The sequence below is a fragment of the Schistocerca gregaria genome, chromosome 2 (genome assembly GCF_023897955.1).
Source record: "Schistocerca gregaria isolate iqSchGreg1 chromosome 2, iqSchGreg1.2, whole genome shotgun sequence".
Classification (NCBI taxonomy): Eukaryota; Metazoa; Arthropoda; class Insecta; order Orthoptera; family Acrididae; genus Schistocerca; species Schistocerca gregaria.
In genome coordinates, this window is record NC_064921.1 from 630,368,198 (window position 1) to 630,383,010 (window position 14,813).

The window sequence follows — 14,813 nt, forward strand, 5'->3', positions numbered from 1 at the left end:
ACTTTCTATCAGCACATGAATTTAATACGTGGGAATGCAATTTTGAGGAACAGGTTCAGAAATAGAAAAGGAACCTCCAGGGCGTCTGACAACCATTCGTATTCCAGACAATATCGAAGCTGTTCGGGCTGTGGCACAAGAAGCCCACACCGTTCAATCTGTCGTTCTGTGTCCTCTTTACAGTTGCACAATTCAAGTATTTCGACGAATATTGGTACAGGTCTTAATTACAACCTCCAAAAGTTTAGATAGTCCAGGGAAAGAAACCTCACGATCACGTAATGCGACGACAGTTTTGGAACGAATACTTGAAAAGATAAATGACGTCAGTGAATTTGTTAAAAAGTTGTCTGACGAAGCCTATTGCCATCTTAATGGATCTGTTAATAAAGAAAATATTCGTATTGGGCACAAGAAAATCCTGCTCAGCTACACCGACGTCTATTACAGAGTAACAGAGCCATCACGGAGTGTGCTGTGTCGTCATATGGCATAATTAGCCTCCTTGTCTGTTTATTATTTTTTGTAACTGGAAACGAGAATATAGCTTTACGCCCACAGTCACATCGGATCGGTATGTAACCGTCATCGAAAGCTGCAATTACTGTTCGAGTCTCGCTCTAATAGCCTATCTTACAGAACATCCTGTTTCGTAAACAGATTCGAATTAGTCTCAAACGACGGTTGAATCTGGGTGTTCCGGCGTATACCCCCCTGCGCGGTGCCCTTGCATCCATTACGCCTCATGAGGGAGAACGCCAAACAAGAGGCGTCCTTGCGCTGTGGACCGCTGTCCCCTCCCCAGCAGACACACAGTGCCAGCTAGCTCTCCGCCAGTATCAGTGCGCTCCACAGACACCTCTGGACTGCCTCGCACTACCAGGTCAGGTAAGGAGAGCTTCATAAGGATCTGATATACCCCAAACTATATCGTTCCGTGTCATGCTGCACCAAATAATAACCTCTCCTGCCTACCATTTCTCATTATTTTATAGCTGTAATCTGATCTTCCTTGCAGTTGCGAAACGCTGCTTCTCGTTGTATCCAGCAAATTCATAACATGGATCCATGTAAATCTCGGATTATACAACTTTGATTTTGCTTCCGCTGTGGAGTTTCCCAGTCCCATCGCTGCAGAATCCGAATCTCGCTGTCGTTCCGTATTAATCGCAGTACAAAAATATTTAAGTTTCCTTCTCAGTAACTGTCGTTAAGTAACCGAGCGTTCAGCAAGCCCATCACAAACCAGCGCGCTTACTAGTAAGTGTGACGTATCCCAATGTTTGTCATCATTTAAAATATTCTACCTGTATCTGCTGTTCCTTTCAGACTGGAGTTCGACGTGTGCGTTTTCTTGTCCATCGGTCTTCAAGGTACATACTTGTAAATGAGAATAACATCTGAGTAACGGTGATAGAATATACAACCATTTAACAAAATTTTTGCAAAATTTAAGATTGGTAATTAATATGTACAATAAAACTGATCTGCTAAATCATGTTTGGACAAGACTAACTATTTATTTCTGTCTAACACGTTTGCGTAGCACCAAGCACCAAATATTTCATGTTTCTACACCAGTTCAATGCAGCTACAATAGCAACGTTTCTGAAGCCCCTTGTTCGTTGTAGATCAACATTTGGAACCAATTCATTAAACATATGCTTTCTACCGTCGTGCTTTGTGTTTTACGTAGTATATTTTCGTTCTAGTTTTGCTGCAACCATTTCTTACTTTCGATGCACCCTCCTGAACTTGCCAGCACTGCTAACCGAAGGGGCCTGGACGATTCGGGTATTTTCGCCGCTCCGCAACTGGATGTTGTGTTGTACCCACGTTCGTAACGTCATAGTTGACGTTTCACTATTGAGATGGCTGTATGGGCACGCACCAAAAGCTAATAATTTTTTTAAAAAAGGAAAGAAACTTAACAGCACATTACGGACTGTTTATAAAGCTTTTCGCTTCTGCTAATATTAAGTTTTAGAGAAGAAAATCCCTCGATACCCAAGTTTCTGGTTGCTTGCCTTCTTTAGTTGCGACATTCCGACGTACAACAATTTGTTAACTTTGAAAGTATAGAAATTTCACCGTAATTAGTATCATCGCTGATGGTGCACGGAACTGAAAGTAGCATGTAGAGTACAATATCATTTCATTTTAAAAGCTCATCGAATGCAACTGACTGTGATCATTGTTCGTCATAATTAACAAGATTAACCTGCCGCAAATAATTGTAAATGTGGGGACTTGAACATATACAGTAGCTCCCTACCTACCATAACAGAGAAAACACTTCAGATGTTCCGCAACACTCTTTTATTTCAGTTTTTCATTCTTTGTGCACTACCGTCAAGCCAGGTCTTTACACTTGTAATCCAAGCATCAGATCATGTGATCGAACTGTCATTTCGCAAATAGGTATGTCAAAAGATCACAGAGAATGATCAAGAATTTTTAAGCCTGCCGCTCCTGAACAGTTGATATCTTTTGAGGGATTTCCTTTAGCGTTGTCGTGATGAAAGAGACATCTATGGGGGACATAATCTTGGAAGGACGATTACAGCCTTTTGGTGACTTGGGAGAGCCGTTTCCACATGTGCGGGTGAAAGATTCTAGAGATTCACTGGCCTCGCATATCACCAGGTTTCCGTTTTGACGTGGTTACTCTACATAGCTTAAGGCAACTGCGGGAACGGTTCTCTTCAATGGGACACAGTCTGTTGCTTCCTCATCCTTAAACCACATTTTTCCTGACTTTTCGAAAGTCGGGCACTACAGATATCAACAATCGGAGAACGGCCGTAACTGACTTTCTGAAGGCTACAGATTTTCTGACTACTGCACAGTTCGTTGCAACGTGGCGATAAAACAATGAAGTTTAAACTTTTATCTTCGGCATAGCTTCCCTCTGAACGTGTCCCAGAAGATTTCCTTCTGTTCGAGCGTGCACCAGTGTCGTAATGCTGTCAATACAAGACATGCTTTTCTCATCATTATCTATTTTTCTATCCTTCCTTCCATCTCTGACCTTACCCTATTGTGCTGGCACTTCCTCTGGCAGTTAAGCCTTCTTCACTTTTGATTCCATTTGGACTTCTGCCATACATTGTCAGATGTTATAGCTCACACTTGACAAGAATGTAATGAGGAAATTAATTAATATAATATTAACAGGAACGACTCTTTAAAATTCCATATATTCATATTATTATTACTAATTGGTTCATTCATTTTTACATGAGTTTGATACAATGATATCGGGTTAAATAACAAGTTATCACTAAATCAACTTTACTCACCAACGACTTTACGAACTAGTCTGCAGCTCTTTAGTACCACTACCTTCTGCGGTTTACAACCGAGCGAATAAAACAGCTTTCGACCCTATAGATTCTTCACAGTTCATTTTGAGACTACACCGTACTACAGTATTATCACAGGGACTATGTCTCTGAGGAAAGTGGCTCACTTAATTTTATTGGTCAAAGTTATGTCAGGTCGGTTACTATTGCGATATTTCATTTTATTGCCATTATCATTTTATATTGCTCAAGCACTATATATACGGAATTACTGACTCTCTAAGAATGTCTTGTTAGGTGTAAGAGAGGACCTGAAGGAATTACTTTTGCCAGATGAAATATTTACATAAATAAATATTAGAGCCAGGTTTCGTCGTCTCACATAATAAGTGAATTGTGTGTGTGTGTGTGTGTGTGTGTGTGTGTGTGTGTGTGTGTGTGTGTGTGTGTGGACCGCCAGACACAATGTGCCGCCTCCTACTATGTGTATCCAAGAAGAGCAGGGCTTCCTCTCCTCAATGTGGTTCTGCCGTATCAAGCGAGTTGCGAGTGCCGCCTTGGGCTACGCCGTGTCCTACAGAGGTCAGGGAGAGGTGCCGACCGGCGACTTTGTGTTGCAGCTGCTAACGAGAGGTCCGAAGGCACAAAGCGCCGTCTAATTGCGTAATGGGTGAGGCCTTGGCTGCAGCGGCAGCGCCTCCTGCGAGGCGTCTCCCGGCCGAGACCCAAACGATAATACGAGTTCAACGCCGTGTCATCCCAAACAGTCCGAGCCTCCGCTACTCCAAATATATTCTGGCACGAAAATATGTTCCAGTTGTTCCGTTACCCTGTGATCGTAACTACTGACACAGGCCCCTTCTCTTCATGCGACTCCCGCGTGCACGCGGGAATGAACGCACGGAGAAGGGGCGATTAATGGTGCTTGTGGATGATACTGAAGTTGTCGTCTGATGGTGACCCTTATTTGCTCGATTGGAGACTGACCTAGTGATCGAGCAGGCCAAGGCAACATGTCGACACTCTGTTGAGCACGTTGAGGTACAACAGGGTATGTTGGAGAGCGTTATGGTGGCTTGCTGTCCATTAATGGTAGCACAACAGGTTGAATCATCAGAATGAAGTACAAATTTGCAGTCAAGTTTGAGTGGCATAATCACAAGAGTGCTCCCGCTGTCAAAGTAAATCGCACCCAAGAACATAACTACAGCTGTAGGTCGTGTGTGTCTAGGACACAGACAGGTTGGCTGCAGGCCGTCAGCTGGTCTCCGCTAACCAATCCACGGCCATCACTGGCACCGAGGTAGGACCAGCTTCCTTCAGGAAACATAACAGTCCTCCACGCTGCCCTCAAACGAGCTCTCGCTTGACACTAACGAAGTTGCAAATGGTGGTGGTTTGGCGTCAGTTGAATGCACGCTACAGGGCGTCTGGCTCGCAGCTGTCCTTAAAGTAACAGATTTGATACAGTTTGTTGTGCCACTGTGGTGCCAATTACTGCTCAGATTGCTGTTGCAGATGCAGTACGATGGGCCAGAGATTTGCGTCGATCGCGATGGTATTCCCTCTTGTTAGCGCCAATGCCCATCTAGGGCCCGGCCTTCTTGCGACCGTACATTCCCGTGACCACCGCTGCCAGCAATCATGTACAACGGCTACATTCGTGCAAAGCCTTTCTGAAACGTCGCAGAAGGAGCATCCAGCTTCTCGTAGCCCTATCACACGACCTCGTTCTAACAGTGAGGAGTTGATAATGGCATATTTCTTACCTTAACGGCATTCTTTAAGTAACATCAGCTCACCTCGTTCAGCCTCAAAGATAACCAACGATCACAACCGTTACAGCGTGTATTTAAAGCATGCTTGATTTGCATCCTCATTGTAGTGCTACTAGCTCCACTGTAATGCGACTGGCGCGAAATTTTAATAGACATCATCTTTTAGAGATAGAAAGCAGCCAACAACTTTCGTTTATGTCCCACAACTCCTTCGTGTTGCGATTTTTTTTTCAGGTAGCGTATTTCTTTGCTGTATCATCGCTGGGTGAGCGATTACGTGAGAATTACAGTTACAAAGTAGAAAGTGGTCTATGAAGAGAGTTCCGATTTCTTATCTTAAAGGAGTATAACGTTTCTCAGCACCTTTTCATTTCTAAATTTAACACTTTTGGGACATGTAAATTTGCAGTTCATCACACATTGCTGCTCTTTTTATTTCCAGTGCTACTACACCTAGAATAAAACCTTTCGCGTAGAACATACGGTACAATTTTGTTACATTACTTTATTATGTGTTCAGTTCTAAAGTCGATAGGAAATACACCAAGACGAACATATGATATATCGTCGGGTTATACGATCAGAGATTACATTCTTGGAGCATTCAATTACATTGCTCCACGAGTTCCTGGGGGGCCAAAAACGAGGAAATAGTTCCCAAACAGATCCATAGACGAGGGTTACGAATTACTTATGCGAAATTGTCACATAATTGTTGTATTTCTCCGTTGAAACAATGTTTTCTTTGCTTCCACTTCGATGAACTATCATTTCGCTCTCATTCTTTAATAACTGAAATCTTTCAAATTGAATACTCATATTAAAAATCTGTTCTTTGACGAATGGAAAGGTCTGCTTAGATCCTCCCACGTGTTGTGCCCGCCTGCAAGCAACATTACATTAGTAGTCAGCTGGGGAAGAGTGTTCCGAACAGCAATAACGCGAATGTTGGGAAGATGCCTTCGGCAAGGAGACATTCGGTTTCCTTGTCTGATCCAAGTTCATATCCAAGCTCCACAGGGACGACGGGAGAGGGCGCCAAAGTTAATACATGAGTTCGCCAGAATCTTCTGTCTTCCACTTCCTTGCGCTAGCCAGAAGTAGCTGCATTTTCAGTACCAATTTCAGTTTTATCAGTCATTAGAACGTGGACAGTAGTATGGCACATATTATTTTTAAATAATTATTGCTTAGTAAAGTCTAAAAAGTTGCTAAATCTGCTCCCACGGTGTTGAAGGATATTTTTCATTACACACGGATGTTCCTTGACAGCAGTATGATTGTATTTTATAGCTACGCTGCGCAAGACAAAACCGATCAGAAAAATATTACGACCTTTCAAAGAAAAATTCTGGTAAAATGGCGGTAATATAAATTGGTATTAGTCCCCAATGAGGGAGCTACAAACTTATTCGTCCTATGCAGTGGTACTAGGCACTATATATTCTAAAGTTAGTGATTCTGAGATGTGATTTATTTCCTAATATTAATGTGGAAACCAGTACGAAAACCGACCTCAATCGAGATGATTCAGCGATTCATAAATATCATCCTTTCTCCTTCACATCCCGACTGAAACGACACACAACGACTCAAGCCAATGGTGATACTTTCTCTGATAATTACGATTAAATGTAAGTAGGAGAGCTACAATTCTGATCACTTCTTCAACTAAATATTATTTTCCCTTATTGTTACAGAGAGTATAAGAGTGAACTATGGAGGCGAACAAGAAACAGCATAACCCAAACCCTAAAGCGACTGCCAATCCGATCTCCAAGTTGTTCCTCTGGTGAGTAAAAGCTATATTTTCTCTACTATATATTATACAACGTTCCTGAGAGGCAAACTTATGAAACAGATCATAAATCTCTTGAGATATGTAGAACTCAGTGAATAAGAAATACTTCAGCATCTATGCAAGGCTGTTGAACTATCAGTCCTGTGAATATTCACGATTAGAATACAATGTCTGCTAAAAGTATTAAAGTAAAGCGGAAAAATTAAATTATTCTTTGGAATTTCATCAAACGTTGCATAGTACATATCAATAATTTCAGCAGTTTTTCCAATGAGCTTACATCCAAATCTTTCACCTGGTTATGTTCCCTATTATTTGTCTTAAAGTTTCCTTTCTGGCACTACGACATGCATTGAAGAGCAACTGCTGCAACGATCGCTCAATCCCGAACCATTTCCTCGCTATTGGATTGAGTACCTCTCCGCAAAACACGAACACTTCTGTTACAAACACGCCGTATGATGCGTAACTTCTTTCGAGGTCAAGTTGAATAATCAAGTCTCGACCTGACACAGAGATGGCATGATATTGAGAGTATGCTTTTGTTACATTGGTGCATGTTGTACAACATTGTAAAGAAAGTGTCACCTTGACGTGCAGAACAATCTTGTGGTATCAGATTAAACGTGTATGAAATAGTTAACGTCAGAGCCATATCAGATGGAGTAGGGTGTATTGATTGTGAGAAAGATTTATGCTAGATGGATGCCACAGTTATTGATAGATGATCAGAAAAAATGCGATGATTAATTTGTCAGTAGTGGTCGCACTTTTTAAATGGGAAACCCACCGGTTTGACACCGGAGATTCAAAACAATTCGTGGACTGTACTATGAAAGTCAAAATCTATTCCGTCTGCCGGAAATGTTACAGCTAGATGTAAAAATAAACTCCTGACCTGTTACCTTCGCAAGGGTAAAATAGATCTACGAAATATTATGTGAGGTTTCAGCACCTACTGGGTGAAAGAATATATTCGCAAGAGTCCAAAAGAAAAAAATATTGATCTTTCAGAAGAACCATTCGCTGGTACACAAGAGTAAACGGGCAATGAGAAAACAGATACTTGAAGTACAATTCTTGTAACATCCCCCTTGTTCACAAGATTTGATATTCTCTGGAATTCACCTTTTCCGGAAAATGTTTTGATTCCATTGAATGTGGTATTCTGTAGACGTCCCCGAATGACGTTTCAAAGATGTAACGTTCTCACTGGAAAACAGTAGGACAAAACCCATTGACATAAAACGAGAGTACTTGGACAGATAAATCTACTTTCGTTAGAACAAAACAAAATACTTCCCATTGTCAGGATGAGAGTTTCTCAGGTTGCCTTCGTTTAATAGCAACACGGCCATAGTACTGGGAGTCACCTGGGCTTAATTTATTAAAGTAATACACCAGCTACTGAAGATAATTAAGATCTCGGCAAATAAGTGATTAATGGCTGTTCATGGAAGAGAGCCGCCGAAAGAAGCTAGAGAGCTAATTTAAATTTAATTGTGTTTTGCAAACGACAAGACTCCATTGCGGATATTGTGTTATTCAGTAAGGTATCTCACAACTAGAAGACACCTAGTTTTGGCTGACACTTTGACACGTTTGTGACTTGGCAGGTGGACCAGGAAACTGCTGTGGAAGGGCTACCGGCGCGAGCTGGAGGAACACGACCTGTACACGCCTCTAGAGAACGACCAGTCCCAAGTGCTGGGCAACCGCCTCGAAAGGTAAGCCGCGGCTGCTGTACGGCAAAAGCGTATCCTAAATGATTGGCAGAGTTTGGAGTCTCTGCATCAGGGTTTCCCAAACTGTGTACGTGTTCCGGATTACATGGATTAATGTTCCGCAAAATATTGCCAATAACAGGGCGCTTTTTTAAATAATTTTGACCAGAATTCTCAAAATGTTTCGTCAGAGGAATAGTTTGGGAATCCCTGCTCCACATAACTTTATGTGTCACTATCATAACCAACATAATTTTAGAAGATAATTCTTCCATAAACATCAGCACGATAACATTTATTATTATTATTATTATTATTATTATTACTATAGAGAAGGTAGGAGAGGTAGGAAATAGTATTGTACCTAGACAATAGTGTACCTAGAAACACATGACTTTCTTTATAGTGTAATGCAGCGCGCTGCCTTGCGAGTCAGGGAGGCAATCCACATAGAGATCATAACTTGGCACCTCGTTAGGTACAGTACCTGCTTAGGTTCCTCAGGGAGTCTGATTAACAGACTGTTTACCATGCATGTCTAAACATATGCTTGACTGGTTCCTCATTAACGCTGGAAACACAACACACAGTTTGTTATAGTTTCCACGCAGAATTTTTGCAGAGAGACGTCGCACACGAAATGCTTGGGGTTGGTCTAGGTCCTGTACGCGTAGAGGAAATAGTCTGAAGTAATTCCTCGTTTAGAAATATAACTCCAGTACAGTATCACCGACTCAGTTGCAGCGATGTACAGTAACTTCAGTTCAATTTATATCAACTTTTCGATCCGTGTTTCTAGTTTCAGAGCTATGTATACTTGCTAATGAACTATTTTAATTAAAACTTCTGCGAATTTCAGTGAGTGGATTCGTAACCACATTTTTTTTTCAAATATAAATCACAGCTTGACTTACACACCTAAATGACCTTTAGATATACGAAATGTAATAATAGTAGCCCTGACCGTTTCGACAGTGAACTAAAGTATTAGTAAGTTTTGCAGAAGGTTTAGGAGAGTTATCAACGTGTTTTTCACGGAATAGTGGTATTCACATAAGTATGACTACTTAATGGAATTAATATTTGCGCCTAGGGGTCTAGTCAGTTCTAGTATTTGCAATGAACCAGAGATGTCGCAGTAAGTTGATCTTACAGGAAACTATATAACAAAAATTGTTCAAAATTTTGCAACTACTCGAAATTATTCGGAGACTAAACACGACTTTTATAAAAAGATATTGGTCATCGCACTGACCCTGACATTACTATCGTTCTACTCAAGATTTGGTTGCAGTTGTTAAAATCCGGACACATAATTGCAGTAAACGAAACATTTGCAATTTACCAAGAGAACGTTGAGAACTGCAACGGACATACACCACTTTCCTGAAGTGAAGATAAAGTAGACGATAAAGTGGAAGGCTAGCATGACAGGCGGTACACATCTTTTGCTAAGTACGCCGTCTTTTATAATTCGAGCGCTGTGACTGCTGATTTCAATGTAGTAAAGGAACTTAGTCTGCAGTATGCTAAGCACTGTATCACATATTCGTCCTTGCAACTGGCCAGCTGTAGTGAAACTGAATGGCAGACCTCTCTGACATTCAATTGTTGGAACGTGGTCAAATGGAGCAACAGCGGCGCTTGCAAGTGTCTGTAACTTGGCAGCCTTGCGCGGAGTGCAATTATCTGTACCCCACATCACCTACAGTAACGAGTAACCCGACATGTATAGTGCCGAGATCAAGGAACACAAACTGGCGTTGCTTCTAGGCAGGCATTGTGAGACACGCGAGGAGACTCATTTCATGTTCTTTCCAGTAACAGTGCAGGTTTACTTATTGTGCCGTTCTCGTAAACGTGGATGTGTTTGCGTGACGACAGCAGAAGCGCTTTCTGGGTATTCCTTTTGTCAATTGACGAACAACGGGCGAGGATTTTGTGTTGGAGAGTTCAGGTGCATCCTACGCTAAAGATGCTTTTTCTAACGAAGATAGATTCCAGCACCTGTTGAGATTCGCATTATCACTCAGCTTCAACATGACAGAACATAGAGGTTGGCTTACGAGCAGAATTTCTCCGACGTCATATTGACTGAAATATGCTGCACTTCAGTTAAGAACTGCATAAAATTCCTCTGGAAAACATTCAGGGTTGTATTTTATCCATTCCACACTGAACCCCAACTTCAATACATACAAGCTAAATGTGGTTCATTCCTGTACTGAATAATGGCTGCACAAGATCTTAGATTATTTTTGGTAATTATTTGTATCAGTTGGTTGATATGGAGATCTCTCAACGTTCTACTGACCTCGCGCTGGAAGCAGCCTACCTCCTGCTGCCATATAAAAAGTACAGGCGAAAGGCTAGGACGGCAACAGGCAGGGCATGCACGCTACAATGAAAGAGCCACAACATTTAACAAATGAACATCAACTCTACAAAAAAAAAAAAAAAAAAAAAAAAACAGCAATGAACAGATAGTCGTACGAGATAACAAGCATCTCACAATTGGAATTTTGCCAAATGTGCTTGCGACTGATTTTCTGAAAATCCAGACACCTTTGATGCAATACGACGTTTACGTCTAAGAAGTTACGTGTTTCCTGTTTAGTAATAAATGATAAATGAAAGATCATGTTGGCACATTCTGGTGACGCCTTCTGCTGCAGAGAACCCTTAAGTCTCTAGCTATGCTTGAACAGCGGTCAGTATGAGGAACACCATTCGCAGCAGTTGACTTGAAAGAACGCGCACCCTCCTGCTTCCGCATTTACATCTACACCCTAACTCTGCAAGGTACTGGGAAGTGAATGTAGGGAGCACTTCCATCGTACGAAATACTGGCGTTCCTTCCATGTTATTCCGGAAAAGCGAGAAAGTTTATATCTCTTTTAATTTTATGAGATTGTTCTCGAGCCATATGCTCCATTGTACAAAAAATAAAGTACAACACTGACTTAAAATGTAACGTAATGCCGAAAATTTCAGACTATTGTGACGGCCGTCTACATCTGCTTGTCAACAAACAGTAATCCATTAGACAGAAAACGGAACATACATACGCTACAATATGTTTTCACAAAGAGAAGGATTGCTTGAATTTTTGCATTCAGAAGGGATCGCATTGGAAAAAAAGATAGTATCTTTCAGCTACAATGATGCTTCGTTTTGCCTCACCAAACTGCCCAACATTTCATAACAGTGTCATTCGAACGAATGTTGCGATTGTTGCAACAAGGTTTTATTGAAAATGCACTGCGCAAAAAGGAAAAAAAAAACTTATCGCTTTTTCGAAAAGTGTCAATGTCTCCCATTGCCACGCATAAGCTTGAAATTTGGCTCGAAGTTGCCTACAACATTCCTCTGTAATGTTGCTGAAGGGGGAACCCTGCAGCGTCACCCTCGGGCTCGGCGACGCTTAAGAATGCAAGGTGTCAACACATGGGAAAAAAAGAAAGAGGCCACAGCTCAGAAGTTCACGTGAGTGTAAGATGGGATAATGAGGTCACATTGCCACCAAATTTCATCACAATTCTGCCTAAGGCCAGCGTGGGCATATCACATGATGGGAAGGTCGTCACATCCCTTCTTATCCAAATTTTCCTCTTCTTTTTACGCCTCTGCGATGGAGGTCAGACCTATGACATCAAGCGTTGAAATCGCTCGGTTTTTTTTATGGATGTCTGAGGAGAACATTTCATATCGCCGCTCAGGATCGACACTGAAAACCATCAGTGGGTGGCATTTGGAGCATCAATGAAACAACGCTTTCCCTTGCGGCGTTGATTCACAGATATTTTGCCGGAAAAATCAACAGTTCGTATTGCGATGAGCAACAGGATGACATTGTTCGCAAGTTCGACATTGCTGACACCAACCGTACGATTCAACCCTGCTCTAGGAACATGGTGGGGCTGTGCCCCCATTGAATATGATCTGACCGCTTTGGGCTGCAGTGCGACCGCAAAGATTGCTCTAATATACGCGGTGAAACCATTAGGGACAGTTCAAAACGAGTCCACGAAATGTGAACGTGAACCGAAGCGTATTTATGCTTTCTCAGTCCTCCTCTTCCGCGCCCTTCTGTGGGGTGATCAAGTAGGGATGCAACATTGACATATGCGTGAGTACAATGGCAAAGAGTCCCTATAACACATCTCAGTTGAGAAACACCCTCAGTGCCATCCGCACACCTTTGTCGAGCACTTTCAAAATGCACATGCGAGAGACTCCGACACACATTCAGTTGAGTGGTGCCTCGCAGCTGCTCTACCGCCCGGAGGCAGGTAACAACTTCGACATCCCAATAAGTGGTGTTACCTGTCCTGAGGTGCCACCCAACTGAATACGTGTCAAAAGTCTATCACATGTACATTTTTAATGCGGTCACCAAAGGTGTGTGGGTGTACTGAGGATGTTACCGTTCTGAGCCGCGGCCTTTTTCTCACATGGGTGATGCCGCAGGGCGCCATGCTTTTGCACCGTTAACAAGATGGTTGTAAACACCTTTGAGTCTGATTTCAAACTTGTGCGTAAAAATACGAGATAATTATGGGATTTCGAAAAAATGACACTTTTTTGTGCAGTGTATCTACGGTTAATTGATAAAAACTATTTCTGAATAGAAGCGTTATTCATGTGCTGCCTCTGAGATTTTGTTTGAGGGAAGGGAGGGGACGAGGAGGGAGTAGTTCTATTTTTGCAGTTTCTTTCTTACCCATTCGTTTGGTTGTCAAGCTATGGATGTTCAGCTCTCTTTTCGTATTACCCCGTCTGTCAGATACACTAATTTTGGATATCCTTTTATTATTTACAGATCTCGCTCCTAGTAATTAGATATTACTGTGTTCTCATGTGTAGCTCGTAACTCATAATTCAGGCTAACGTAATTATGTTTTTCGTAAGTAGCTTGTTAGAAAGCTTCGTCCCATATATACTCCCGAACCCCGACCCCAATTTCTCTACTTCATTATCGGGCTCATAACTAATATCAAACCTTAAACAACTGTTAGCAACACACCCTGAGGAAGGCGTCTTGCAACAGACGCCGAAACGTTGGAATTTTATAAATGACAATGCGGTCTCTAACCCAGAAGAATTTTATTGACATTGACAACGGCCGCGGAAGCCTACGGTTACACTTAAACAACTGCATTGTTAAAAATATTCTCTTGATGAATTACTTGGAACACTTTTCTTTTCTTGGTGTCCTTTCCAAAAGAATCATTTTTATATTTTCATTTCTGAAATTTTCAAATTCATTATGTAGGTACTTTGTTTTGAAGTTCAGTTTGTGTTCACATCGCGAGTACGAATAAGTCATACGAATACAGCGTATACACAAACACCCATTCGAACATTAAAATATATTTTGCGTTTCTAAATAACATTTTCTGGATATGTTATTGATGTGGGAAATGCTAAAACTTTTCTTACCCCTTTTGCTCCAAATGTTGGCGGCAAAAAACCTTGTGATTTATTTTCGAGTTCGTCATTGTGTCATATATTTTACGCTCGTCGATGGCAAATCACGAAAAACGATACCAGAAACCAGTACTGTCTAAGCCTCTACAGAAGCTCAGAAACCCGTTTGTGGCGTCGCCCGGCAGCTGAGTTTCTCTACGCAGCAACTGGCGGAAGTAGCCCGTTGCGCGAAATTGATTGCCTGTTTTGCTGCTCAATGCGTGCGTAAGCGGACAAGTTGCTTTCATTCCCGTCCAAGGTTAGACGTGGCTAACAACTTCTCAGGTGACGAAACGCCTGTATCACTGTTGGGTGGCATTCGAAGGCAGAACTGCCTATTCAGGCGGGCCTGTAAGCCGCATTAGGACTCGGTCCATGGTCAGGGACAGAAGCTGGCACTGCTTCTTTCACAGGCGAATACATTCAGCCATAAAGAGCGAGAAAGGGACATAGTCGAGGCACTGGACTCGCATTCAGAAAGACGGAGGAGCGATTTCCATCCACCCTTCTAGGTGTGTGTATTCAGGATTTTCCTGAAACACTCCAGACGAATGCCGGGATTTTTCCTTTGACTGGGTTATGCCCGAGTTCCTTCACCATCCGTGTCAAACTACGCTAGTGTAATTAAATGAAACTGCAGATTATTGGTAAGAACGATAATTTGCAGGCGCAGTAAATGGTTGTAGGAATATGTATGTTATCGTCTTAGAACGCCAACATACGACTCATACAAAGA

At 41.9% G+C, this 14,813-nt stretch overlaps 1 protein-coding gene across 1 annotated transcript in view; it reads left to right on the forward strand.

The window, feature by feature from the left end:
* LOC126334646 (ATP-binding cassette sub-family C member 4-like) overlaps positions 1-14,813 on the forward strand; it is a 283,425-nt gene that overhangs the window by 145,617 nt on the left and 122,995 nt on the right. Inside the window, exons 3-4 of the mRNA XM_049997091.1 lie at positions 6,784-6,875; positions 8,501-8,611. Coding sequence (XP_049853048.1) covers positions 6,802-6,875; positions 8,501-8,611 — 185 coding nt within the window. The 5' untranslated portion in view covers positions 6,784-6,801. The remainder of the gene's footprint in view (positions 1-6,783; positions 6,876-8,500; positions 8,612-14,813) is intronic.